Raw genomic sequence first — 27,175 nt, 5'->3', positions numbered from 1 at the left:
CATTAAAACGTTGTCTGTCTGATGATGCCCCATATATACTAATCGCACAGTAAGCAGTTGTATATATATTAAAGTCACTTCCCCAAGCTATAGTATCCTTAAATAACCTTAGCTAGCAGTTTTTAAGCAAGGAAAGGTTTTTTAATTCTCACTAGAGAGATAGTGATGTCAGTACTAACCAGGAGCTTATTCATTCTAACTTAAAAAAGATGTAAAAAGCAGAAGCCTTGCATGGTGTTTCCATTTTGGCCTGCAGCAGCTGCTTGGCTGAAGCTACATTGCCTAAACGCCATACAGACAAGATCCGTCTGTGGGATTGGAACCCTAGGGGTGGTTCTTAGAATCCAGCAGCCCCTGAGCCAGACCTGTCAAGCCTGGCTTTCATGTTTTCCTTTGCCTTTGCTGCAGCCTTTTCTTCCAGTCTGTTCAGCGAGGGCACCAAGAGGAAGTGTGTTTGTGAGTGCATACTGCCACCAGTCATCAGTACAGGGAGCCCCTCCTTCCAACCCACAACCCATGGCTGTCACAAGGCAATTTCATGCAAGCTTTCTACACGCCCAGCTAATTGAGAGTTGAAAGCTAGCCTTCATATTCCAGTGGCCCTATTTCTTATGTTTGCCAGTTATCAACCACCCTGGGTCATTAAAAGGTGATATTTTTTTATATCTCCCATTTCAAAAAATTAAATGGGGATCATCTCAAGAAACTAGATGGGTCTGTCTATTCTCATGCAGACATTTATCTACCTGACAGTCTGCAAAATCTTCAATTTCAGATAAAAACCAAATTCTTTGTACATTATTTGCAAATGATATATTGCACCTTTTTTTTTCTTCTTAAAGGTCTTATGTGGTCCTTATTGTCTCTGTAAATTTTACCAGAGCAGATGTAGTCATTGTAGTGCAACAGTGGACTAAACTAATTTCCCTGATGTAAACATTGTTAAACAATTTCAAATGTAAGTTGGGAAACAGTGTTTCTGAACCTGTTTAATAATGTTTAAAAATGCATCAATGAAATTGGCTTAGCCTGTGGCCTTTATTACATTATCTGTTCTCAATTACATAGATTCTGTGTTTTGTGTCTGGAGTGGTTATAAGTAACTGAAAAAAATGATCCCAGCTGAAGAGTGTGGCTTATCCCTAACCAATTTAATTTGATTTAAAATTGATAAACCTTGGAAAAGACTTCCAGAATGCCATATCAACTATTAAAATGATAGGACATGCATTCAGGAGGTCAGGCCAGCGCTGTCCTTTGACTCGCCGAGCCCTCCCTCCCCCTTCTTCAGTCCCCATTGCTCCTCCCCTCCCCCCCCCCAAGCTGTGTTGTGACTCCACACTAAATTTTAAGCTCTCAGTCTTGAAATGTAACATAAAACATTAAATATGTTTTTACTAATTATGATCTGCTAAACTCTGAGTTCTGTGCTGAAGCTTTTTTATTTTAATTTCAGAAGTAGTATTTAAGTGATGACATGCAGTAATTTGCTCATTCTTCTGTCAGTATAATTTACAAGGCAGTGGCAGATAAACACAGTAATACAAGATTCATTTACAGTGACACAATGGCAGATACACAGAGCAGAACCCTGGCTAGGAGATAAAGTGGACTGAGTGACTTATGCAGTAATTAGGGGATAATTGTCATTAACCTCACAAACAGTAGTTTACCCATATTGTTTAAAAGGCTCCAGGATGCGTAATGACAAGGTAATCTGTCAAAGCGCTAGGGGGAAATATTAATAAGATTTGTGCAAGCCTGGATAGAAAATATGCAGAAAGCGGCCACATTAAGCTAATTGGTGGATGAATATACACTTGTAAAAGTGCTTCTAATGGCACGTTTGCTGCTCTCCAAATGACTACCGTTAATGTGGAGAAGTGGGCTGCTCAGAAAGTCAGGACTGCTGGGACTAGAGGGTATTAAGCCATGCAGACGCGGTATTACCTTGGACGCAGTAATGCATGCTTCCTCCTCTTAGCCCTTATTTTAAATTTCTGAATTTTCTATTATAGTAATGTATATTGATCATTTCTTTTTCCTTTCCTTTTTTCCCCTAAATTTGTTCAGTCAGCCACCAGCCTTAAATCACCTCTCTTGTGTCCAAATATGATAGCTAATGTCTCTGTTGATATCTTGTATATAGATATACAGAAATGCTAACTATTAATGAATGTTTGGATTTATAATTATGCACACATGTATGTGTAGGTGCCTTTTATAGGAACACATTTAGTCTGAACAATCATAGGAGAGTGTATCCATCAACAGCCTTGTGTATGTTACAAGTAATAATGTGTTGTTCCCTGATGAATGCTAAAGTAGGAAATTAATCTTTGTGTTCTGCTGCTGTTCTTCTGCCCAGAGAACAAACGTTAAATCTCTCAATACATCTTTCTGTTCACTCACACACTTGGCCCTTGGTCCTTGTCTCTCACATTCTAATGAATATGTTAAAGTTCCTTTGGGTTGTTCAGTCTGCTTCTATTGTAAAGAACAATTCCAGGTGTATTGCATGACTTAGAATCATCTGTTCATGCTTTGAAAGGCCTGTATCTGTGTCAAGAGTGTACAGGTTGAACAAAGATTAAAGCTTGTACCTTTGAACTGTGTTGAGGTTTTGAACTTAATCTAATATATAGATAATCCCCACAGTGAAACATTCTGGGGTCTATTTCTGTCCCTCATCAAGCATTATGGAGAAACACAGGATCCCCAACTTGATTTCGTAGAAAATGAAACCCAGCAGTGGCCTGCTGACATGTAGAATCTGCCTGGAAATGGAGGGACAGAATTTTGTGGAAAGCTAAGCAAGCTAGAAATACAACACCTCAACTTGAGAATGTCAGAAGAACCCTGGCAAGTTTGGTTTACTGCAGAGCCAGAAGATTTATGGCTGTCCCGGGACATCAGCTTCATCTTTATGTCCAAATAGAGAAGAAAACAAGGTCATTTGTGAGAAAAACCCTCTCTTTCCTCCTGTTTCTAGTGTTTGCTCTGTGGATTTCAAACAATCCCCTTGCTATCCTGAACATAAATGATTTACTTGCTGGACTCTGACTGGTATCCATGCGAATAGCCAGTTTCTAAAGAGGTTAATTGAGGAGAGAGTCTTGTATATATTACTGCCTCTGTCTTTTCAGAACCACACAATCTGTTGGGAGACTTTATATGGATTTTATATGGATAATTAGCTATATGGATTTATTAACACCTAACAAAAAAGGTACAATTCAATCTTCAAGTTGCAGAATTTTCATAAGTCCTACAAAGTTTTATTGGACAGTGGGGTGGGCAGGTATATCAAAGCCTTATAGGAACTGAATTGGGACAATTGCCCAACTTTTAAGCAAAGTTACGACAAAACTGGACATTTCGTTGACCAGGAATCAAAATTAACTCAGAGGAGCCAGCACCTTTAATTACATCACAAGTAAACAGTTCAGGCATAGTCCTCAAGGCAGGAGATTGAGGGGAGGAGACGACCCAGAATTCAGGAAAATCTAAGACTCAGAAAGTTAAGGGATGCCTTCAGTTACAAATACTCATGTTCTGAAAAACAAGCCCAAAGTAAAAATGCTGGTGCTTAAAATATTTTAATTGAAATGAATTATGTTTCACAGATGCTGAAACAGTGGAGTTCTGAACCTAATGTCAGTAGGGTATTTGCTTACACATGGGGATAAAACCAAAGCTGGATGTTGGTAATGTAGTAGCGACTTAACCAGTCATCCACAAAACCAAGACTGTCATATTTATGTGTCCATCCGTCATATTCTTAATTATGTCGCTCTCTACATTCCAATACTTGCATTATGTTCAGAATAATCAAAATGGGCAACTGTCAGATGCAAAACCTATTTTAACCTGTAGACTAGTTCATAAGTAGCTCTCCTATCCTTCAATCCTATGCTTACACATAATTTTATAGCAGGAAGTTAATACGCTAGAAATACTAACTTATAACTTGGAATTTTTCTGGATTAGACATTAGCTCAGTGGTCAAGAGAAGCACTGGAATCTGTCCTTGGTCTCAGAATTTTACATTTGGGGAGGGTTTTTTTTTTTAATTTTAGAACTCATTTTTCTTCTTAATAAATATGAAAACATATGGTGTCTTTTTGTTTTTCTCAGGTTTGATTTACCACAGATATAGATAACTTGAAAAATACTTTTGAATCTCTGAAATGTAATTTTAGACTTAGTTAGAATTTACTCGTCTGAATTTTATATATAAGACACCTGCTTTATTTCTTTGCAAACAAATGCCCAGGCGAGACGTGCATATGGCTGGTTCTAATTTGGACAGTTTGAAATGCCAGAGTACATTAACAAAGTCCTGTTGGGCCCCAGAGCTACTGTGATTTACAGCACTGTAACACCAGGATGATCTATCATCATCATAGTTCTAAAACTGAAAACAATGTACAGGTTGTTACTGAGAGAAAAGGAGGTAGTATTCTGCAAAATATAGATTCTTGCCAGGTGTGTGTGTGTATGTGTGTGTGTCTGTGTGTGTGTGCCTGTGTGTGTGTCCCTGTATGTATGTGTGTATGCCTCTCTCTCTCTCTCTCTCTCTCTCTCTCTCTCTCTCTCTCTCTCTCTCTCTCTCTCTCTCTCTCTCTGTGTGTGTGTGTATGTGTGTGTTCCTGTTGGTGTTCTCCAACAAACCCAGAGTCTCATTAATACTAGGAAAGTTCTCTACCACTGAGCTGAACACTCTGCTTAGATGATTGTTTAAAATCCAAAATGAAACAATATATTTTTTATTCAATATATTTTTTATTTACATTTCAAATGATTTCCCCTTTTCTGGCCCCCCACTCCCCAAAAGTCCCATAAGCCCACTTCCCTTCCCCTGTTCTCCATCCACCCCTTCCCACTTCCCTCTTCTGGTTTTGCCCTATACTGCTACACTGAGTCTTTCCAGAACAAGGGGCCACTCCTCCGTTCTTCTTGTACCTCATTTGATGTGTTTTTTGGGCATTCCAGTTTTCTAGGTTAATATCCACTTATTAGTGAGTGCATACCATGATTGACCTTTTGAGACTGGGTTACCTCACTTAGTATGTATGATGTTCTCCAGCTCCATCCATTTGCCTAAGAATTTCATGAATTCCTTGTTTCTAATGGCTGAATAGTACTCCATTGTGTATGTATACCACATTTTTTGCATCCATTCTTCTGTTGAGGGATACCTGGGTTCTTTCCAGCTTCTAGCTATTATAAATAGGGCTTCTATGAACATAGAATATGGACTACCAATGGAAAAAAGATAGCCTTTTCAACAAATGGTACTGGTTCTACTGGAGGTCAGCATGCAGAAGAATGCAAATTGATCCATCCTTTTCTCCTTGTACTAAGCTCAACTCCAAATGGATCAAGGACCTACACATAAAGCCAGACACTCTGAAGCTAATAGAAAAGAAACTGGGGAAGACCCTTGAGGACATCGGTACAGGGGGAAAGTTTCTGAACAGATCACCAATAGTGTATGCTCTAAGATCAAGAATTGACTAATGGGACCTCATAAAAGAAACACTATATTTTAAAACTTGGATTTACCTGTTTAAAGCTAGTTTCTCTGGCATTTTGATAGTGCTACTTTGTATAGAAAGCTAATCATTTTTAGAGGGTAAATTGTTTAGCTTAATGAGTCTTCTCTTCAAAAATAACTTTTCACTTTGGAAAATATTTTCAGATATGAATCATAAAAACAAGTTATAGATAACTGTATGTTTTAAATAAACTACCTAGATAATGTAAAGGTATCCATGTTCGCTGCTTCCTTATCCTGTGAGATATATTTAAGGGTCTTGTTCCTTAAACATCCAGTCTCATCCAAGTAGAAACAATCCTTGAATTTGTACTTGAATAGCGTTTTAATTAATGTGATATACCTCGCATCAATGTATCCATCCTGAAGGTGAAACCTTGTGGATGCTGAAGAAGACAGATTTACAGTGGTGCTCATATACAGCTGGAACAGGAAGATCAGCATCTTCTGTGTTCACACGTATGTGGATGTGCATGCACATGAGTGGGATGCTCAAAATGTCAGTCCCGTGTACAGAAAATTCAGAGAACAGGTTTCAGTGTTACCACATTGTCTGACAAGGACTAATAAGACTCGTTTTGACAGAAGATTCTTCAGTGTGATGCTTTTTGAGAGTTTCAACATATTAACCAATCACTTGTATTTCTGTAATTATTCTTTGAGGGTAGGCATGTAAAAGGAATAGGAAGACATTTTGAGTCCAGTTTTTCATGTAGAGATATATGGAATTTAGTAACAGTTTCTGCAATCACAGGAAGTTTTGATGTTGGCACACATCTTTCATGACAAAGACTAACTTGCTCAGATGAGGAAAAACATGACAATTTCCAAAAGGTAATCCATGTGAGCAAATACAAGTAAAATTCACTTGTGAGGTTTGGTTTGGTTTTTGTTTTCTTTTTATTATATGTTGTTTTGTTTTGCTTTTTGGATGTCTGTCTTTTTTGTTTATGCTGCACCTTATGTTTTTTTCTTATATAGACCAACTATGAGAAAATAAGGATGTAATTAGTCCCCATTGTATTTTGAAGGTGAAATACACTCTTTAGAAATTCTGCAAAATACAAATTTACAAGTCATAGAAACTGAGTAGGGTTTTCAGTACCTAAAACAAATGTTGATTCTTTAAAAGTAAAGACTAATTTGAACCATTTGGTGCAGCCATGGTATGAATGAGTAGGCTTCATTCTACCTACAGATATTACAGTTGTTACAGCTGGCCTCCTGGAAACATTAGCTTCAAAAGCTAGGAAAGCAGTCACATAAAAGATCTCTGTGACTAGAGAGTAGTGTAAGCTTTGTTTACTTACAGGAGCAAACTGCTCTGATGTATGTTGTGTATATGAGTGCTACATCTCTCTTAGGCAGTACCCAGAAGAAATATGTTTAAATGTAAAATTTACTAAAACAAATGAGCATGCCAAGATCCTTTCCCACATGATTTCAAGTGTTTCTCAGAAATTATCACAACATTGCTTAAAAACTTTCCCTAAGTAGTTCCCAGAATCTATTCAAACAGATTTTTTTTTGTGTTAGCATTTTATCTTCCCTTTTTGTTTGCATGCATGCATACATACATACACTTACACCCATATATACACACAAACAGTGGTCCATGGATCCTTACGGATGCCAAGTCAAATAAATTTGTGAGATAAACATAATTTTTTTAAAAGGAGGTAGATTTGTTCTGAAGTATCAGACTCCCCAGAACAGTTAAGGTTTGGGGCTAAAATAAGAACTTAAAAAGTCAGTTTGGCATTGGAGTGATAGCTTGACATGAAGTACTTTCTTCTAACATGCACGTGCATCCTTGGCTTTAGTGACCTATGGAAAGTCAGAGGAGAAGGGAAGAGTACTGAAAGTTTGTGACTATTTAAGCTGTTTCTTCAAAACTGTGGTGATCAAAGGCATGTGTTCCTTAAACTGCATCTCAATTGAGAAAGTGCCCCTACAAGATCCATGTGCAAGGCATCTTCTTAGGTGGTGATTGATGGGAGAGGGTTCAGCCCATTGTGGGTGGTACCATCCGGGGGTTGATGGTCCTGGGATCTATAAGAAAGCAGGTTGAGCAAGCCATGGGGTGCAAGCCAGTAAGCAACATCCCTCCATGGCCCTGCCTCCAGGTTCCCTTCCTTCAGTGAGGGTCTGTGATCAGGATGTGTAAGGCAACTAAACCCTTTGCTCCCCAACTTTTTTCTTCTTCTTTTTTCTTTTTTCCCCCAAGACACCAACCTTACCTCATCTATAAAGTTGGAGGCATGCCCCCATTTGTTTGATTTCAGATAATGATCTGAACTCACTGTATTCTGTTCTTGTGAAATTCCTGGGTTGTGTTCTGACACAAAGATAAGGCCAGCTTGAAGACAAGTAAAAAGAGTGTATCAGTGTTTCACACTCACAGTGAGGAAGGTGTGCATAATCCATGCCTAACACTCTGGTATTAGCTCCGTGGACCAGAAGTCTCCAGTGTTTTAAGAGTTTATTGCCATTAATAAAAATACATAGAGTGTTTATCCTGACACAAACAGACCTTTCTAAATTCATGTTTGAAAGTCGGTGGGATGGTTCAGTGGGTAAGACCTCTCGGTATCAAGCTTTGAAGACATGCGCTCCCTCCCCCAACTTCATTCATCTGGTGAAAGGAGAGAACCAACTCCTCAGGTTCTCCTCTGACCTACAAATGTGTTCTGTGGCTTACATATGCCCAGACATAAGCACACATATACAACATAAATAAGTCTAGAAATTAGTGCTGTATCTCTATAAGTTCATGCCTAGAATATTACCAAAAATTATCTTTGTTGGTCCAAACTAAGTAGAAATTTTTATGTATAGTCCACATATCACTGATTGCCTTACACAGTTTACTATTAGAGAATAGAAATATATATGTTTGTATTATAGTTACGGGATAATTTAGGAGGCAGAAATTTGTGTGTGTGGGATGTTTCAAATTTTACATAATTTAACTTCAGAATGAAGTTCTCCAAGTATACGTTAAAAACTGTAAGGTTTAGCTAAACATACAATGTGGGCAGTCACTGAACTTCTGACAGAACATTATCATCACCTCAGGGTTCTATAACACTGTGTTCAATCAGTTCCTTTCCACATCTTCAGTCACTGGTAACTCTAAGCAGAAGTCTGTCTTTGTAATCCTTCTTTTCATTCATTGCATTTGAAGAGTATATATCCATTCAGGATCTAATGAACAATACTTTGCAAAATTACCTATATTGTAGTATGTGTTGAAAAGTTATTACCTTGTATTGCCCAGTGACATCATATTGTGCAGCTTGTTACCATTTAGGGCTTAAACATCTAGAAGATGTGACACAATATATCATGTAAGTTGTATGTGGAATGCTATCTCATTAATTTAAACTTAGGAATAATTTAAGCATTCCCTGATAGGGTGTACTTAAGTGGTCTTGAAATTCCATAATTTCTATACCTTCTCTCTGAGATGTACCTCTTGTCTTGATACTTGTGTTTCCCTGAAAGAACATGAACATAACATCTCCATAGGAAGCAGATCATGAAAACCAGTTGCCAATGTTGCCAATGTAGTTGTGATGAACTCTTCCAATAAAGCATACCATGTAAATCTAGACATGAAGTCAAAACACATTTTGTGAGGTTCCAGTTATGTTGTAATGAATACGCATCCCTTAGAGTTTTGTATCATTTAAGAATCTAAACATACAGAAAAGGACATATTTTTAGTTTTTAGCAACCATTAGAGGATTTTCTTTTATGACTTACATTTGACTTAAAATTTCTACCTTTTTCCTATTCTGTTAATAGAAAGAGTGACTCATTCTCTGTATGTGCTCACATTAAAAATATTTTATTAACTATTTGAGAAGTTTGTGTGATATATCATGATCATATTCATTACTAATCCACCCTTTAACACCTCCCTGATGTCCTCTCATCCCAGCTTCATGTCTAGTTGATTAAGTTCAATAGCCTGTCAGCTCCAGTTTGTGTTACACATCCACTCCTTGGTGTGGAGCCATGCACTCAGGTATGGCCAGCCTACAAGAAGCCACAGCATTAAAGAAAGCTGACTCTCTTTCTGCTGGAAGCCACTAACTGTCCAGTGCCCCTCAGTTGCAGTCCCTCTCTCAGCTCCATGCTCCAGTGTTGACTTGCTTGATCTTGTGTAGGTCTTGTGAAGAAAACTGAAGTTGCTGTGAGTTCATGATTACAGTGGTTCTGTCATGTCCTGAAGACAGTCTTTTTCTTCAACCCTTTCTGATTTCTACCTTCTACAGTCTTTCCATCTTCTCTCCCACAATGGTCCCTGAACTTTTGAAAAGCCCATGGTCCAGATTTCCAGTTTGGGCTGTGTATTCTAAAGTCACTTATTTTCTATATTTGGCCAGTTGTAAATTTCTGTGTTAACTATCCCCCTACACACACACACACACACACACACACACACACACACACACACCAACTAGACATAGAAACTTTTCTGATGAGCTCTAACAACCTCACTAATCTAAGAGAAGAGAGATAGGAATATACATGCTATTTTGATAGTGTGTCCATTTAGCAAAATAATACTAATTGGTTCGCCTTTGAAGTCTGTGAGCTCCCAAACCCTGGGTTCTTAGCCAAAGTTATAGAACCAAGCATGTTTTGCTTTCTCTGGAGCAAACTTTAAAGCAAGTCAGGAAGTGGTTACCTCTGTAATGGTTATGCCACTATTGCAGCCATAAGCATGTCTTTCAGTGCCAGTCATTATGTCAGTTTAGAGCAGGGTAATAGTAATATCATTGGTAATGTTTCAACCCCAGCAGCATACAGAACACCTTTCAGTACGATGAGAGCTGCTCTCTCACAGTATGTATCAGTATTCAGTATGTGTAAGTGGCTGCCTATACATTCCTGCTCTGTTTGGGTTCCTGTCCTGACTTCCCTTGGTGATAGACTGTGATGTAGAAATGTAAGCTAAAATAAACCATTTTCTCCCCAACTTTCTTTTGATCATGGTGCTGTATCACAACAATAGAATCCTAGCTAAGTACCCGGAGACCCCAAAACAGTACCTGCTTTTACCATTCCTCTTGGTTGTACACCAGAACTGGAATGTAAGATACTATTGGTGAAGACACCAAACACATTGCTCCTAGGACATGGAAAAGTAAAGTTGGTACTGACCATGAAGATTCTTCCTTTCCATCTCTCATAGTACCAAAAAGTGTTCGATAGGCTGCTGGGGTTGAAACATTGTCAATAAGATTATCCTTACCCTGCTGTTAACCCTGGGTATTGCCAAAATGACTAGCCATGATACTGGCTGATACAGAAGCCATGGAGGAATGCTGCTTACTGACTTGCTGAGCCTGCTTTCTTGTAGAATCCAGGACAACCAGCTCAGGGATGGTACCACCCACAATGGGCTAGGCCCTCCTCCAACTATCACTAATTAAGAAAATGCCCTACAAATGGATCTTATGGAGGCATTTTCTCAATTGAGGTTCCCTTCTTTCAGATAGCTCTAGCTTGTGACAAGTTGACACTCAAACTACCCAACACACCCCATTATTACTCCTCTCCTCTTCATATCATTGGTACCTCAAGGTCTTTTCCTCTCCCACTAATGGTCACTTTCTAGTGCCTTAGATCCTATAGATACTTCAGATTAAGTACACAAATCTAAAGATTTAAAACTAAGATCCACTTATGAGTGAGAACATGAGACATTTGTCTTTATGGGCATAAAGTTTACAGCTCCATCCATTTTCTTGTACATTTCATAATGTCATCTTTCTTTACAGATGAATAAAATTTCATCACATATAGCCACCATGTTTTCATTATCCATCTATTAGTTGATGGATGTCTAGGCTGCTTTTATGTCCTAACATGTCCTAACTATTGTGAATAGAGCAGCTATGAATGTGGATGAACATGTGTCTCCATAGTATGGGATAGACATTCCTGGGTTTACCCAGAAGTGGTACATATGTAAGCTCTATTTCTAATTTTATGAGAAAACAGCATATTGATTTCTACAGTAGCTGCACTAAGTTGCATTCCTACCAACAGTATATGAGGGTTCCCCATTCCCCACACCCTTGGCAGCATTTGTTGTCTTTTGTTTACTTAATCCTAGCCATTCTGGTGTGGTAAGATGAGGTCTCAAGGTATCGGTTTTAATTTATCTGATTGCTAATGATGGCAGTTTTTCCTGCTGCAGCTTTCTAGTGTAACTTGACATCAGGAATTGTGATAACTTTAAGATTGTTCTTCAGTTTAAGAATGGTGTTGAAATTCTGACGGAGATTACAATGATTATAGATTGCTGTTGGTTGGATATTCATCTTCACAATATTAATCCTTCCAGTCCATGAACATAGAAGGTCTTTCCATCTCTTGTGTCCTTGTCAATGTCTTTGGTGTCATAATGTTTGCATTTGACAAGTCTTTTACTTCTTGGTTGGATTTTCAATTATATTTTCTTCAGGCTACAGTGAATTTGATTGTTGCTCTGATTTCTTTCTCAGTATTGCTTGCTTCTCGACAATTTAGCCAATGCTGAGTGAATATGCTTGCCATATGTACTGCGTCTGGTGTTGCTCATAGTCTTCCATGAACCCAAAGAGGACAGTTAGTGACTTGCTGTGAGCATATGTGAGTTCATTTTTATTCTGGTCTTGAGATCATGTGGTAGACCATCCCGACACCACTGAGCTGGTCTCTCCTCTGTCGTACTACAGCCTTACCATCTCTGTTGTCCATCTCCTCAAATGAGAGCAACCAGCCAACCTACCATTGTACCTGGAAACCACAAGTCTTGTAAGAGACTGTGTGGAGAGAGAGGGTCAGCATAAACCCTTGACATTATGAAAGCTGAAAACAAACAGAGCTTAAAAATCATTCTTCTAGGCTGTGCTTGGGCTTCAAGTACAGAGCACTTCTTACCTTTCTCAATTCCCTGGGTTTAGTCCCCTTCATAAAGACAAACAAACAAACACCAAGAAACATTTGCAGATCTATTTAAGAACAGATAGATATCTATAAGGAATATGACATTTTCCATGAAATAGTATGATGTCTTTTCATGTAACAGGGTTAAATGTTAATTCATTTTAGACTTTTCCTGAACCTGCTAAAACAGGATTTTAATGTTTGACTACTGGTTTCTCAACTTTTTAAATTAATAGTATAGCTAGTTACTTACAGAAATCCCAATATGTATAATCATACCTTACATTTAACTAACAGTGCAAATCATATTATCATCTTTTTTGTAAATATAATTTTCCAGTCTAATGGGTTAGAGGTCAGTGAATTCTGGTTGCAAATGGAAATAAAGGAATTGATTCACCAATTATATAGGAAGTCAGGAGCTTAGTTTTATAGTTAGACCTTAATGAATGCATGTATGTGACTGATTGTGTTACATGCTTGTCAGTGGTGGCTGTAATCTTCCTATGTCTGCATATGACTGCATTTTGCTTTGCCTAGTACTCATCCTACTGTAGCATCTCAGCTTTTATTACTCTGTTCACTTGAGAAAGTTCATTTGATCATCTTTACTTCTCAAACATGGAGGCAGTCTAGTTTTTCCTCCTAGTCAATCTTGAATTGATATTTAAATTCAATAAAAATAAATTACTAATAACAATTCATGACTGTAGTTACTGTGATAGAATTAAGTTGTCCTAAAAGTTTTCAAATGGTTAATAGCTGTGCTAATTACTTTCAGTTCATTTTTTGGTGTTTGCTTTTGTTGTTGTTTGTTTCTTTGTTTATAAAGCCCTCAGACTGACACTAGTCCATCTAAATCAGTGGTTCTCAACTGTGGGCTATGACTCCTTCAGGGGTTGCAAATAAGATATCCTGCATATCAGATATTTACATTATAAATCACTACAGTGGCAAAATTACAGTTGTGAAGTAGTATCAATTTGAATTTATGGTTGGGGTCACCAAACATGAAGAGCTGTGTTAAAGGGTTGTAGCATTATAAAGGTTGAGGACCACTGTAGATGATTATAAAATATTTTGGGTTTAGCCACTGTGCGAGATTTACTACACTAGACAATGTGTACTTCTGTCCCATAGGGTTTCAGTAAATGCTTTGCTCATTATCATTGGTGGTTTCTTCTTCCCTTAAGCCAGCTTATCCATAAATATACTAAAACAAAGAGCTGGTAGATTCTCTATATCCTCCACCCCAGTTTTTACATTCTCAAAAATGATAGTTACTAGGTAATATGATCAAATATGAATAAAAAACATCTTGGGAAATATCCAGTGCAGGCCTTTTATATTGCTGGAATCCAGAGGGTACATTGACCTCCAGAAATTTGTGGTGTTCTTCATTATATTTATTAGTAGACATTATCTTTATACCTTGGATTTAATTTTACAATTAAAACTAACTTTTTTTTTATTCAGGCTAATAGTAAAATAGCTTTAATGACATAGCCTCAATTTTTGCAGAGGTAGCTACTCAGAACTAACAGAAATCTGAGAGATGGTTGTTTTAGAAGAAGCAGTGGGCACTGTAGCAGCCAGGAATAAAAATAAACCACATAGAATGGCTATGTACCACAGGGAGAGATGGGAAGATGAGAGAAACAAGATGATGGTAGTAGTTTTGATGATGGTTCATATTGGTTACTATGGTTTCTGTGGCTCATTTAATTCCATAGGCTGTGGTCTGTGAATGTATGTTGACCTGTAGTTTTAGGTTCAGGATGCCTGGACAGAGCTTGGAGAAGACATAATCAAATACTGCTCAGGCTGGGTCTCCACCTAACAGAAACCAGCAATCACAAGAGGCAGTTAATAGCAAGAAACAGTGGTATAAAGGGAGGCAGTGCATAGTTCTAGAGACAGCCTTGTTCTACAAACCGTCTACTCATTGTCCTGGCTAGGTAGTATATCACGGAATGGTGTTCACTGAGTACTGTGGAGAATTGTCAGTGGTGGCTGTAATCTTCCTGTGTCTGCATATGACTGCATTTTGCTTTGCCTGGTACTCATCCTACTGTAGCATCTCAGTTTTTATTACTCTGTTCACATGAGAAAGTTAATTTGATCATCTTTGCTTCTCAATCATGGAGGCAGTCTAGCTTTTCCTCCTTGTCAATCTTGAATTGATATTTAAATTCAATAAAAATAAATTACTAATAACAATTCATGATTATAGTTACTGTGATAGAATTAAGTTGTCCTAAAAGTTTTCAAATGGTTAATAGCTGTGCTAATTAAACATCAGAATTTTGGTTTCAAGTCTTGGATTCCAAGTTTTTGGAACCTTCCAAGAGGTCTTACCCTTCACTTTCCATTTTTTATCTGTTTAACATTTCCCATATTCCGGATGTGCTTGTGGTAGCATGGAGGTGAGTAGTGCTGTCCATGGAACAATGTATTAAAATCAGTTTCCTTGTTTACCTTCCTTTAGCACCATCATTTCCTTCTGTTCCCTACATCTCAAAAACAAGGTTCTGAGTAACCTCAGTGGTTATTAGTACCATTGTCTAGTAGCTATTACTGCCTGTGGCATTATATGCTTACTTTAAACAGAGAGTATGTGAGAACATTTCATCTTATAGGCAATTATTTCTATGTATTAAGGAAGGTACAAGTATTTCGACAGTTTTCATAGGAAAGGATAGCTACATGTACTGACTATATAAACTGATACGAGGAGTGGTATACAACTATCATAGGTGCTTTTAAAAAGTAATTCAGATAAATGAATTCATTCACACTAGCTACGATGATTCTGATATGACGGTGTCTAGAGTGAAGTTTATATCCACAGGCTTAGCATAGACTTTTCCATTGCAAGAAGGGTGAAGGCTCCTTCATCCTCATGTTGCTCCCTAGAGTAGCATCACATAGTATCATGACAGTTGTTGAAATGAAGGAATCAAGGTTGATCTAGTATTGTTGTCAAATATCGTCTCTCTACACATTTTGCTAGTTTTTTCCATTAATGTGTCTTTTCTGGTTAGATATTCCTAGGACCACACAATTACGACTTAACCCTTCCTGCCTGTAACTGTTGTTTTCAAAGAAATTAGTGACCTTAATATCATGTTTTGAAGAGTTTTATCCATTATTTTATAGACTATCTCTCAAGTTTGGTTTTCCTGATCCTTTCTTGTAACTGGGTTGAAGAAAAAAATATTTATAAGACAGCCCCTGGAAATAACCACATGTCATCAGGAATACAAGATGCTGACATGTCTTCCTCCATTGATGTTAACTTTGATCTGTCTCTCAAAGCAACGTCTATTAGATTTCTCTAGTGTCAAGTTACAACGTTTGTCTTTGTAATTAATAACTGTGTTGTCGTTTTAAGTTTGTTTTGGTGCTGAACCCCAGACCTCACACATGCTAACCACTTTCCTACAGCCGGACTCCAACTCCCGCAACACCATTTTGTTTTTCTAGAAGGTTTTGTGCTTTCTTAAGCTGATGGTCAGAGTTGGAGCAAGTGTCATGCACAGAGGGCTGCACAATCCCTGATCCTGGTGGGTCTAAGAAATGAGGCCTTGAAAAATTCACATAGTCATTATTTGACTGTTTGAATAGACTTCTCTCAGCCTGTACTAACATGGATTGCCTCATATTGGGTTGCAGGATTTTTAAGTCCTACCTCCTGGCAAATCTCATAGTTACTAGCGAAAATGAAAGTGTGAAATGCTTTTTAATGTATATTTAACAGCACATAGTCTGATAGTTGCTGATGTGTAGTCTCTGTGCTCTTCCTTTTCTATCAGAGGAGGTTGCTGACAGACAGCTTTAAATGTTTATTCTGTCTAAAGCTATCACATGCTTTTCAAATATCCATTCCTGTCCTTTACAACAAAATCCTAAAATGCCATATACTTGAAGAGTACCTCAAATGTTAAGGCGCTGGATTACAGTCATTTTTCAAGAAGGGGAAAGTTACCATTCACAAGTGATATTTCCTTCACTGCACCCTGTGAAAGCCTACTATGAGGCAGGATTAAAGTACGGCCCTCTTTAGAAGATAATGTCAGTTGGAGTGCTCCAGTTACAAGGGAGGAATGCTATTTTACTGAATTTTTTATTTTTTTTAAATTCCAAAGTCAACGTAACTCCTACTTAATGGAATATCTGTCATTGCATCTGGTGACATGTCTGCTTGAGTTGAAGAAGTACATATCATGACTTGTACTCGATTCTTTCCTGTGGTGTCATTATTTAATGAAGATTAGAGTACAGGTTTTTTTTGCATTTATACTAGGCTGCACAGCAAGAGTTCACATCTTATACTAATATATGCTAAATAGTTGCATGGTATATAGAACATTGTTAAGATGGCAGTACTGAAAGCATTTTAGATCACGGAGCCCCAGTGGTCTGCATTTTGTTTGCTCTGACATTATTAAACTCAATCTGTTTCTATAACTGTGACTGTAATTGCTACATTTGCATGGCAGAAAAGTTTGCTTCCTGTGTTAACTTTTATTAACACTGCTTCCATGCTGCTCTTGGTTCTTGCTCTCTGTTTCATAAGCTGGCAGAGCACCTTCAGTTGCATTGAATAATTATGCACAATCAATAAGTTTCTGTATTTGTCTTTGTTGTTTCTTTGATGTGGCCTGTAGGACGCTGCTGGCAAAGTACTGGACCGCTGGGCCATCATGTCTCGAGAAGAGGAAATCATCACCCTTCAGCAGTTTCTGCGGTTTGGGGAAACCAAATCCATCGTGGAGCTGATGGCAATTCAGGAGAAAGAAGGGCAAGCCGTGGCTGTACCATCTTCAAAGACAGACTCAGATATAAGGACTTTCATCGAGAGCAATAATCGCACCAGGAGCCCGAGCCTCCTTGCTCACTTAGAGAACAGCAATCCTTCTAGCATTCATCATTTTGAAAACATACCAAACAGCCTTGCATTTCTGCTTCCATTCCAGTATATAAACCCTGTCTCTGCCCCATTGTTAGGGTTGCCACCCAATGGGCTGCTTTTAGAGCAACCTGGACTGAGGCTGAGGGAACCGAGCATTTCAACTCAGAATGAATATAATGAGAGCAGTGAATCTGAAGTATCGCCCACACCATACAAGAGTGATCAGACGCCCAATAGAAATGCCCTAACTAGCATAACTAATGTGGAACCCAAAACCGAGCCAGCATGTGTCTCCCCCATTCAGAATTCTGCCCCAGTCAGTGACCTAAGCAAAACTGAACACCCAAAAAGCTCATTCCGGATTCACCGTATGAGAAGGATGGGGTCAGCCTCGAGGAAAGGAAGGGTATTCTGTAATGCTTGTGGGAAGACATTCTATGACAAAGGTACTCTCAAAATTCACTATAATGCTGTTCACCTGAAGATTAAACATCGGTGTACCATTGAAGGTTGCAACATGGTCTTTAGTTCCCTTCGAAGCCGGAATCGCCACAGTGCAAACCCCAACCCCCGCCTTCATATGCCTATGCTAAGAAATAACCGAGACAAAGATTTAATTCGGGCTACATCAGGAGCTGCCACTCCAGTCATAGCAAGTACAAAATCAAATCTCACACTCACAAGTCCTGGCCGGCCCCCAATGGGTTTTACCACTCCTCCACTAGACCCCGTCTTACAGAACCCTCTCCCAAGCCAGCTGGTATTTTCTGGGCTAAAGACTGTACAGCCAGTTCCTCCTTTTTATAGAAGTTTACTTACTCCAGGGGAAATGGTGAGTCCTCCAACCTCCCTCCCAACCAGTCCCATCATTCCAACCAGTGGCGCCCTAGAACAGCACCCTCCTCCACCCTCTGAGCCAATAGTGCCAGCAGTGATGATGGGCACTCATGAGCCCGGTGCTGACCTGGCACCTAAGAAAAAGCCTAGGAAGTCAAGCATGCCTGTAAAAATTGAGAAGGAGATCATTGATACTGCTGACGAGTTCGATGATGAAGATGATGATCCTAATGATGGCGGGACCGTGGTCAATGACCTGAGCCATGACAACCATTGTCATTCCCAAGATGAGATGAGTCCAGGCATGTCTGTGAAGGACTTCTCGAAGCATAACATGACCCGGTGCCTTTCAAGAACTGAGATAAGAAGGGCTGACAGCGTGACATCTGAGGACCAGGAGCCCGAGCGGGACTATGAGAATGAGTCCGAGTCTTCAGAGCCTAAAGTCGGTGAGGAGTCCATGGAAGGCGATGAGCACATGCACAGTGAGGTGAGGGAGAAGGTCCTGATGAGCAGCGAGAGGCCGGATGAGAGCCACAGCGAGCCATCTCACCAGGATGTCATCAAGGTAAAGGAAGAATTTACAGACCCCACTTACGACATGTTTTACATGAGCCAGTACGGACTATACAATGGTGGGGGGGCCAGCATGGCTGCCCTGCATGAAAGTTTTACGACATCTCTGAATTATGGAAGCCCTCAAAAATTCTCCCCTGAAGGTGACCTGTGTTCTAGTCCAGACCCCAAAATCTGTTATGTGTGCAAGAAGAGCTTCAAAAGCTCCTACAGTGTGAAGCTTCACTACAGGAACGTTCACTTGAAAGAGATGCATGTGTGTACAGTGGCTGGATGCAACGCTGCCTTCCCCTCTCGTCGAAGCAGAGACAGGTCAGTGAATCTCCATTGGCTCCTCCTGCTGAGGGTGGGGGCACAGTTCAGTCAAGGTTAGATGGTTTTGATGCACTGTAAGGATCGCCATATTGACCATGATCACTAAATTGCCATGCTCATTGGAGGCTTTATGTAGCCAGTGCTTGTTATGGTTAAGCATGCAGAATCATGTCATCTGGTAATGCACGCCATTTTTCTCTGTGTATGTGTATATGTATGTGTACATGTATGTTTCCTTGCCTCCCCATGAACTTTTCCTTACAAGCCACAGCTTCTGTCATTCATATATATATATGAATGATGGTATATATATATATATATATATATATATATATATATATATATATATGCTTTGCCTTGTGGCTTTTAAATTAAACCAATATATTATCTTCACACACACATATTTATCCAATATAGAAACAGAAATTTACGGATGGAAAGAACCATAGGTCCAGGACATCGAGACAGCCTGCATTGCCGTAGGTATAACCAGAAATGTTACCATTCCTTACATGAGTATTTAGTGTGTTCTTCAATTCTTTAAGAATCATGAAATGCTCAGAAGATGAGTCCAAAATTGTTGGTATGGTGAAAGAGTCTGGTGGTGTGGGTTTCTTTATTTCAACTCCATAATATCTCTGAGCATATCTCTAACATGTAATCTGTCTTGGGACTTCACCACAGACATAGGGACACACCTACATACATGATTTAGGGTCAGTTAGGATATACTATGAACAGCCCTGATGATAGCACTCCCTAGTTAGGTAGCTGTAGTGCTAAAACCATGAGACTGAAACCTACCATGATCTTTATTAGCTCTAATATACTATGAATGGAATATCAAGGGGGGCATTCATTGGTGGGCAATGAGGTGACCCTTTACTTATGGAGGCTGAGCTTTTGAGCAAGTCCTTTACATAGTACCCCAGCCCAACTCAGATCATATAGCACCCAATCCTTCCTGCTTCAAGGGATGTAGAATTTCATTTACACTAACATTTTAATATTTTCAGATAGAATTGTATTTAATAGTGTGTATGTATGTATGTAAAAACAAAATTATTTAGTTTTCCAAAGACCTACCATCCTATTTTAGAATTTGTTTGTTGGTCTTTGATGAAGTATAAAGTAATGAAAATCCTCCTGGGTGTGATGTGGCAGTCCATCCTGTAGTCATAGCACTTGGAGAAGCTAGGAACAGCCAGTTAGACCCCAGTGTGGGCTAGCTACTAAAACCCTCCCCTGACTTTATATATAAATAAATTGCAAGGCAGAGTGACCTGTCTTTGAAACATTTACATATATAAAAGATCAGTCCTGTTTATTAATAAATATACGTATTTTTTCTTTTTACTGAAACAGAAGGGACCAAATTCTATTCTTTTAATGATTTCCTGCCTCTACTATCCTATTTTATATTATTTTTCAATTCCAAGCTCCCATTGAGAGTCTCAAGGAAGTCCATATAGTATACCTATACTTCATTATCACCACCCACTCCAGAGTCGAAATAGTATTCTTTCAGATTCCGAACAGTATATTAGTAATGATAAGGTTAATGCATTGAAAATTTTTCATTGAAAAATTTAAACAAATATAAAAGACTTGTGAGAACTTGCATAAAATATTTATAAAAATGGAGTGTTTGAAGACAAGCCAGCACTTGATCTTATTTGCATGAATCCCTTTCCCATCTTAGTTTGCTGAAAACATCCCAGTTCATAACACTGGACTAATAGCTAAGGATAAGTTAGGGATCCAAGCCTGGTGCTTTCACCAATGAAGAGTCACTAGAAAACACAAGTGCTCCTGTGTCTGTGTCCTGACACAAAAGGAAGTGCTGTGAAGATAGAAATTGTTTTCTGAGGGAAGATATTTACTGACAGAAAAAGAATATTTTAGTTGCCACATTTATTGTAAAGACTTCAGAGATTAGCCAGTGACAGCTACACAGAAGTTAGAGCTCTGGCCTTCCAAGATCAAGAGGAGTACAGATGAGCTGGTTCAAGAGAAAGTCAATACGCTGATGAGGGGACAGTGTACTTACTATACCTAAACGTCTTCACTTCAGATTTTTATCACATGATAAATGACAAAATTCAACTTGAAAAGATATCATAAAGTGAGAACTTTTTATTCTTGATTTTAATTTGACTTTCTAATTAATAAACAGATCTTTTGATCCCAGATTAAATTAAAAAATACTTTCAAGTTTGTCTTTTTTTTATTTTTTTATTTTATTTTATTTTTTTTGGTCAGAGAAAAGTATTCACTCTGTTGAGATGATGGCTTAAATTAACATAGTGATGTAAGAGTGACTGCACCAGAATAACAAGCAACAGTGATGCTGTTGAGTTTTCCTGACTATCGGCAGAGTAGATCTGAAACATAATTAAACTCCCCTTTCAGACTTTAACCATCTCCCATCAATGATGTCAACCAGCAGCTCTGTCCCCTTATGTGAAGGCTCTCTTGGGTCTTGTCTCTGATCTGCCTTCGATTTGCCTTTTTTGGGGTCTTCTCTTTAACTGCTATGCAAACTCCAGAGAGCCTGGCTTCCCATCCTCTTTCTTCAGTCAACTGTGATGGATTAAAACCATGAGGACTTTTCTTACCTTTCTCTTTAGCCAACAGGCCTTTCCAAGAAACTCTCCTTTGTCTTTAGACTTCCTGTCTCCAAACTATTTCTTACTACAAAAAAAAAACAAACAAACAAACAAAAAAAAAAAACAAAAAACAAACAAACTATTTCTTACTATAAAGAGGTCTAGCTTTATCCATCCTTGACTCCCCAGTGTCTTCCTTGTACAAATGAAGAACCGTGGGTGGGATACAGGGGTTATTCCTTGTGGGAACTGTCCCTGGGACACCAGTAATAAAACTTCACAGGATTTCCTCCTTCCCTCAGTTTACCAGTGCCTTGTCCTTCAGGCCACAATACCTTAAAGGAGTTGGAATCACAACGGGTGGGCTTGGGGTCTTCTTAGGCATGTGAGTAAAATGGAGATATAGAAAGATGTTAAGTAATATGGTTTAGGTTTGAGAGAAAGACACGCATGTAAGGTTTGCCAGGGCTGAGAGGTGACAGCAACATTATCAGAGGTGGCCTTCTGTATATACTTGTCAATAATGGTATATTTGATCAATCAAAACTCCACATTAATGACAAAGAACAAGGTAATATACACAACTCATTCACCTAATCGCTAACTGGGAGAATGACCTTTTTTCTGAGTGACTGAGTGAAATGTAAATCATTTCCTCTCTGAGGGGTCTGGTGCTTGACTAGGATTACCACATTTCTTCCTTATTTATCCCCCGATTTTTTGCTGTTGAGTTGGGATTCTGTTGGGGAACAGGAGGCTGAGTTGTGTATATGTGCCTCATGAAGAAGTTCTAACCAAGTGGCCTGGAGCTATAGTATTCATAAAAGCATGATAGTCACACTCAGCAGAATTGAGTTTACCTGTGCTAGCATCTTACCCTCTAACTTAATATTTGATCCTTAGGGTAGGTCACTGACCACTCACCATACATCTGCTTATTTGGACATGGGGGTAGCAAACCAATAGCCAAATTCAATTCTGTTTATTTTCCTCAGTTTGCTCATCATTTGCTTTGGCGATTAAAGTTTTTAAAGCCCTGCCAGTTAAAATGAATGGTCTGTATAGAAAGACCATTGTCATCCTTGTGACTTTTGTCTGTTCCTTTGTTACCACCTCACAGCAGTTGCTGAAGTTTGTCAGACATTTTATCAGGCAGGTAAATGCCTCTTCTTGATCTTTAAGGTGTATGGAGGTTGGCTCAGCCAGATAAAGGAATTTTAAAACAAAATAATATCTGCCTAGGGTGATTTATAAATAAATATGAGGCAGCCATTGATTCCAAGTGTGAACCTTCTTTTTGATTGCTAGTTAAATCAGTCCAGATTTAAACATGTAAGCTTCTTGATTTGTATGGAGGTATGCCTTCTGTATTTGGTTTGTTAAAACCTGCTGATGTCTCCAGAACTAAATTTGTTCATGTGTAGGCCTCTGGGTAGCCATAGCTCAATGCAGAGGTGTATAGGCTGTGCTCACCTTAGTACCTGACTTCCAGCCCTGTACAGGTGTGCAGGAATAAATTAACATCAGCCCTCTGACGAGCCACTGCATATATTAACAACAGAGGTGAAGATGTGAGAGCGTGCTACCTGCCTCCTGTTATCACCTTCTCAGCAGAGCAGCATCCATTTTTCCATCATTCTCTACATTTGGAAACTTACAGAGAAGTTTTACAGAGAGAGCTTTTCAATAAAGACCAGGCGACACCTCCAAGACACAAGCCACTTAGCACGAATCCAAGGGAACTATTAGTATATGTGCCCTAATGTAATTAGCTGTCAAATAGTGTGTTAATCCTCAGAGGAGAGCCTCTTAATAGATAACTGCTTCATTTCCTACATTGTGCCCAACCAAATCTCACTTCCCTGTTTTCAAAACTCTTTATAAAGTGGAGTTGTGTAGGTCCTCTGGCTTTTAAACCTTAAGAGATGTTTCCCCACCCGCTCCTCTGTTAGGCTTCACAATAGAGCCGGAAGATCAATAGGCCTTTTGTACTTATCTCCATTACTTTCCATCAAAAGCAAACAAACAAAGTAAATCTCCCTCCTGAGTAATTGCTGGTTGTGCCCTCCTCAAGCAAAACTTTGGTAGTAAGATAAACTTCTGTGTCATTCTTGTCCCCGGGGTTCTTTTTATTCACTGGGAGAAGAGCAATGAGCAAACGGGTCTCCTTGTATCATGGGGAGAGACTCTGTCAAGCCTAAAGTGAGCCTTGGATCTTCCTAATGACCTCCTGCTGGCCCAGCTGGATGCAAGACACGCTCATTTAAACCTCTGCTGGCCTTTCACTCCTCCAGAAGAACTGCAGCCTTCACTGCCACCATCTTCAGAGCTGTGTGCCACAGTGACAGCACAGGGGCCTACAAACGATTTCCCTTGCAGGTGCAAAGAGGTATTTTTATAAATTCTGTGGCATGAAGTTCCTATTAAATCTCCTGTGACTGTGCAGCTCCTACTACAAACAGAACACTTCCAAACAGCCTCAATTCTTGCTGTTCCCTAGAAAGGATCAGGCCGTTCTTTTTATCAGCATTGTCTGGAATATTCTGGCAAAATACCAAAGAAGGCATGTCTTTAGTACCCAAGCAGTATGGTTCATGACATATTGCCATGACAGCCAAAGGGCTGTTCCTGCTTCCTGTTTCTGGGCCACCAAAACTAATAGACTGTTGTATGACATTTAAGATACTTGTTTTTGCAGATAATCCTTACAGTAGGAAGGTGGTCTGAGACTACATGTATACATTAATATTTTCTCAGGTAACCCTGAGAAAATCCCTGGTAGGATCCCATCCCTCTATTCACCTGTGTAATCCTGGCAGGGTTCCTGCCACTTAAGTAAAAAACTCTTACCAAGCAGATACCTTTAAGTATTGTTTGTTACTTGTTTCCAAAGACAAGGAGAGACTTGCTGAATCTCACCAGATTGTCCTTACTGTTTCCTAAGGCTACTCAGAAATGATGTAATGTTTTCCCCTAAGACTCTCAGGACCTTCAAAGGGACAAATATGGCACTCTGTGAAAGAAGTTTGCACTTGCCAAGAAATTAAAAGGAGATCTAGTGACCTTGATTCTTGAGTGCCGAGATGTGTGTACTTGAGAAGCAAGCATGCCAACCAAGTCAGTGGAAGAGAGAACACATTTCAGGAAAGGACAGTTTTTCCTCAGTCATTTCACATAAGGCTACACTTTAGAAAAATACCTACATTTTATGTCCTAACACAAATTGCTTGAATTAAAACGAGAGTAGTAAATTCCTGGTAAAAAGCTGTCAGGCTGACGTGTTAGTGATCTTAACTCTAGTATTTTATGGAGTTTATTACTTCTTTTATTAACTAAGGGGGAAAATGTTACCCATTCCAATTTATTTCTTTTTCTTTCCTGCTCTAATTTTTACTTTGCCCAGAGAGAGACAGAGACGAGACAGAGAGAGGTGATGGCTCAGTTTCACCCGTGCATAGGTACATCTGAACTGTACCTGGCTACTCCCAGCCATGCTCGTGCTCTCATATAAGAATACCAGTGCTTCTTGTGTGTGTGTGTGTGTGTGTGTGTGTGTGTGTGTGTGTGTGTGTGTGTAAACACACTTAAACAGAAACACCCAGATAGATCTTAGAAAATGACAGATGAAGTTACTCCCATCACAATGGGATATAGGAGGCTTTTCTAAGTAAAACTGTAGAGCTAAGGGCAGGCCCCGGGAAGGAAGCCTCTGAAGGCTGACGACTGGATGACAGAGCTGCTGTAACTCTGTCACTCAGGGGGCAGTGGTGGGTCACTTTGCTCACTAGTAATTGTGTTTTACAGACTTCTAAAGCAATCGGCTCAGTCAGTCCCAATTCAATAAAAGGAGGGGGGGGAGAGAGAGAGAGAGAGAGAGAGAGAGAGAGAGAGAGAGAGAGAGAGAGAGAGAGAACGCTCACTTTTGTTCTATTTTTTACTTGAAATTATTTCATTCAGCAGTCTGTCTTTTTTATTACCAGGACTTGACATTAGCACTCCAAGCTATGTTAGCATCCATTTCAGCAGTTCAGTAATGGTATTATAAAAACACTTAACTTCAACGGTGAATGGTTGTATGACAGACCATAAAAAATCCACATTAAAAAAAAAACTTATGTATTTATCCCAGCAAATTATTTTTCACTTGTTTAACCACTTCAAAACTATGGACGGGTGTTCAAAAGCACCACCTTTTTCTCAGTGCAGCGGACTGTGTCGCTCTGTTGGCTTGGGGGCCAGTGAGGGAGGAAGAAGGGAACCCTGTGGGGAGAGGGAAGAGAAGGCTGTTGTTCACCTGTAGTTAGATTACCTTCCATTCATCAGCAGAGATGGAATTGGCAACCTCAGAGCACCCAAGGTGAAATTCTTGGATCTCCGAGCCTGACTGGGATTTGATTTTGAACCGAACACTCTCCAAACTTGGGAGCAGAGCCTAAGTACTTTGGCACTGTGGTGTGCTCATAAATGACTACATTAGGTTCTAAATTTTGATTAAACCTTCAGTAATTAATCAATGCTAGACATGAAGCAGTTGGCAAGGTCCAGAGCTGCAAAATGTTTAAGACATAAAACATTACGAAGTAATTAGAATATGCTCCTTCAAGAGAAGGGTTGCCTTCAATAAAGAGGTAAATGATAGCATCCTGTTTATTGTAGATGTAGGCAGCCAGAGCAATATGATAAACTGCTGGAGATACACATATCAGTAATCATCCACATTATTAGTACCATTAATCATAATTCCAAAAATATGACAGCAGCAGCCAACTTTTTGACCAATTTTGCTTCTGCCTGTTGGCCATTATAACTTCACTAATAGACCACAGAGCTCCTTAGCGTGGCCGTTTGCATTGAGAATGGAAGGTTAATTATATTTGAGCTGCTGATTTCTTCTCTCCTTGGAAAAGGCTTAGCACTTTGACAATCCCAGGAGCTCAAGGTTGTTAAACCAGTAAAAGTACTTTATTGAAATTTTCTTTGTTGGTGAGGAATGAGATGTTTCAAATGAGATATAAGCGCCAGGCTGGGACAGCGCTAATGTTTCTTGCTCCAAAGTGATCCTTGGACAGCAAGAACTTGGTGGTTCTTTAGACCACTTTACCTTCTTGTTTCTAGTCTGCCAGTAGATAAAAAGTTCAGGAGTATCCAGTAGAATACCAGGAAGCTCTACAAGACTCATGTAGTATCAACCATATATGTTGGAATAGCATGTTGGGAGTGGCCAGTGACATTAAAAGCAAGAAGCAACTCTTTATTAAAATGTTTTGCTTGTGTGACAAGCAAGGAAAAATTCACAAACATCATTTGGATGTTTCTGCAAGTTAAAATGTTTAGAAGCATAGGTTTAATACTAGTGGACTAATTGAAGTATTCCCTGTTTCAACTGGCAGGCTTGACAGCACATGAGCAAATATG

The 27,175-nt window shown here is 39.1% G+C and overlaps 1 protein-coding gene across 1 annotated transcript in view; it reads left to right on the top strand.

Moving 5' to 3' along the window:
• Bnc2 (basonuclin 2) overlaps positions 1 to 27,175 on the top strand; it is a 338,948-nt gene that overhangs the window by 303,529 nt on the left and 8,244 nt on the right. Inside the window, exon 6 of the mRNA XM_052176699.1 lies at positions 17,179 to 19,148. Within this exon, the coding sequence (XP_052032659.1) occupies positions 17,179 to 19,148 (1,970 nt within the window). The remainder of the gene's footprint in view (positions 1 to 17,178; positions 19,149 to 27,175) is intronic.

Source organism: Apodemus sylvaticus, chromosome 3 (genome assembly GCF_947179515.1).
Source record: "Apodemus sylvaticus chromosome 3, mApoSyl1.1, whole genome shotgun sequence".
In the NCBI taxonomy this organism is placed as follows: Eukaryota; Metazoa; Chordata; class Mammalia; order Rodentia; family Muridae; genus Apodemus; species Apodemus sylvaticus.
Note: the sequence above shows the minus strand (reverse complement) of the source record. Positions and strands in the feature narration are given on the sequence as shown.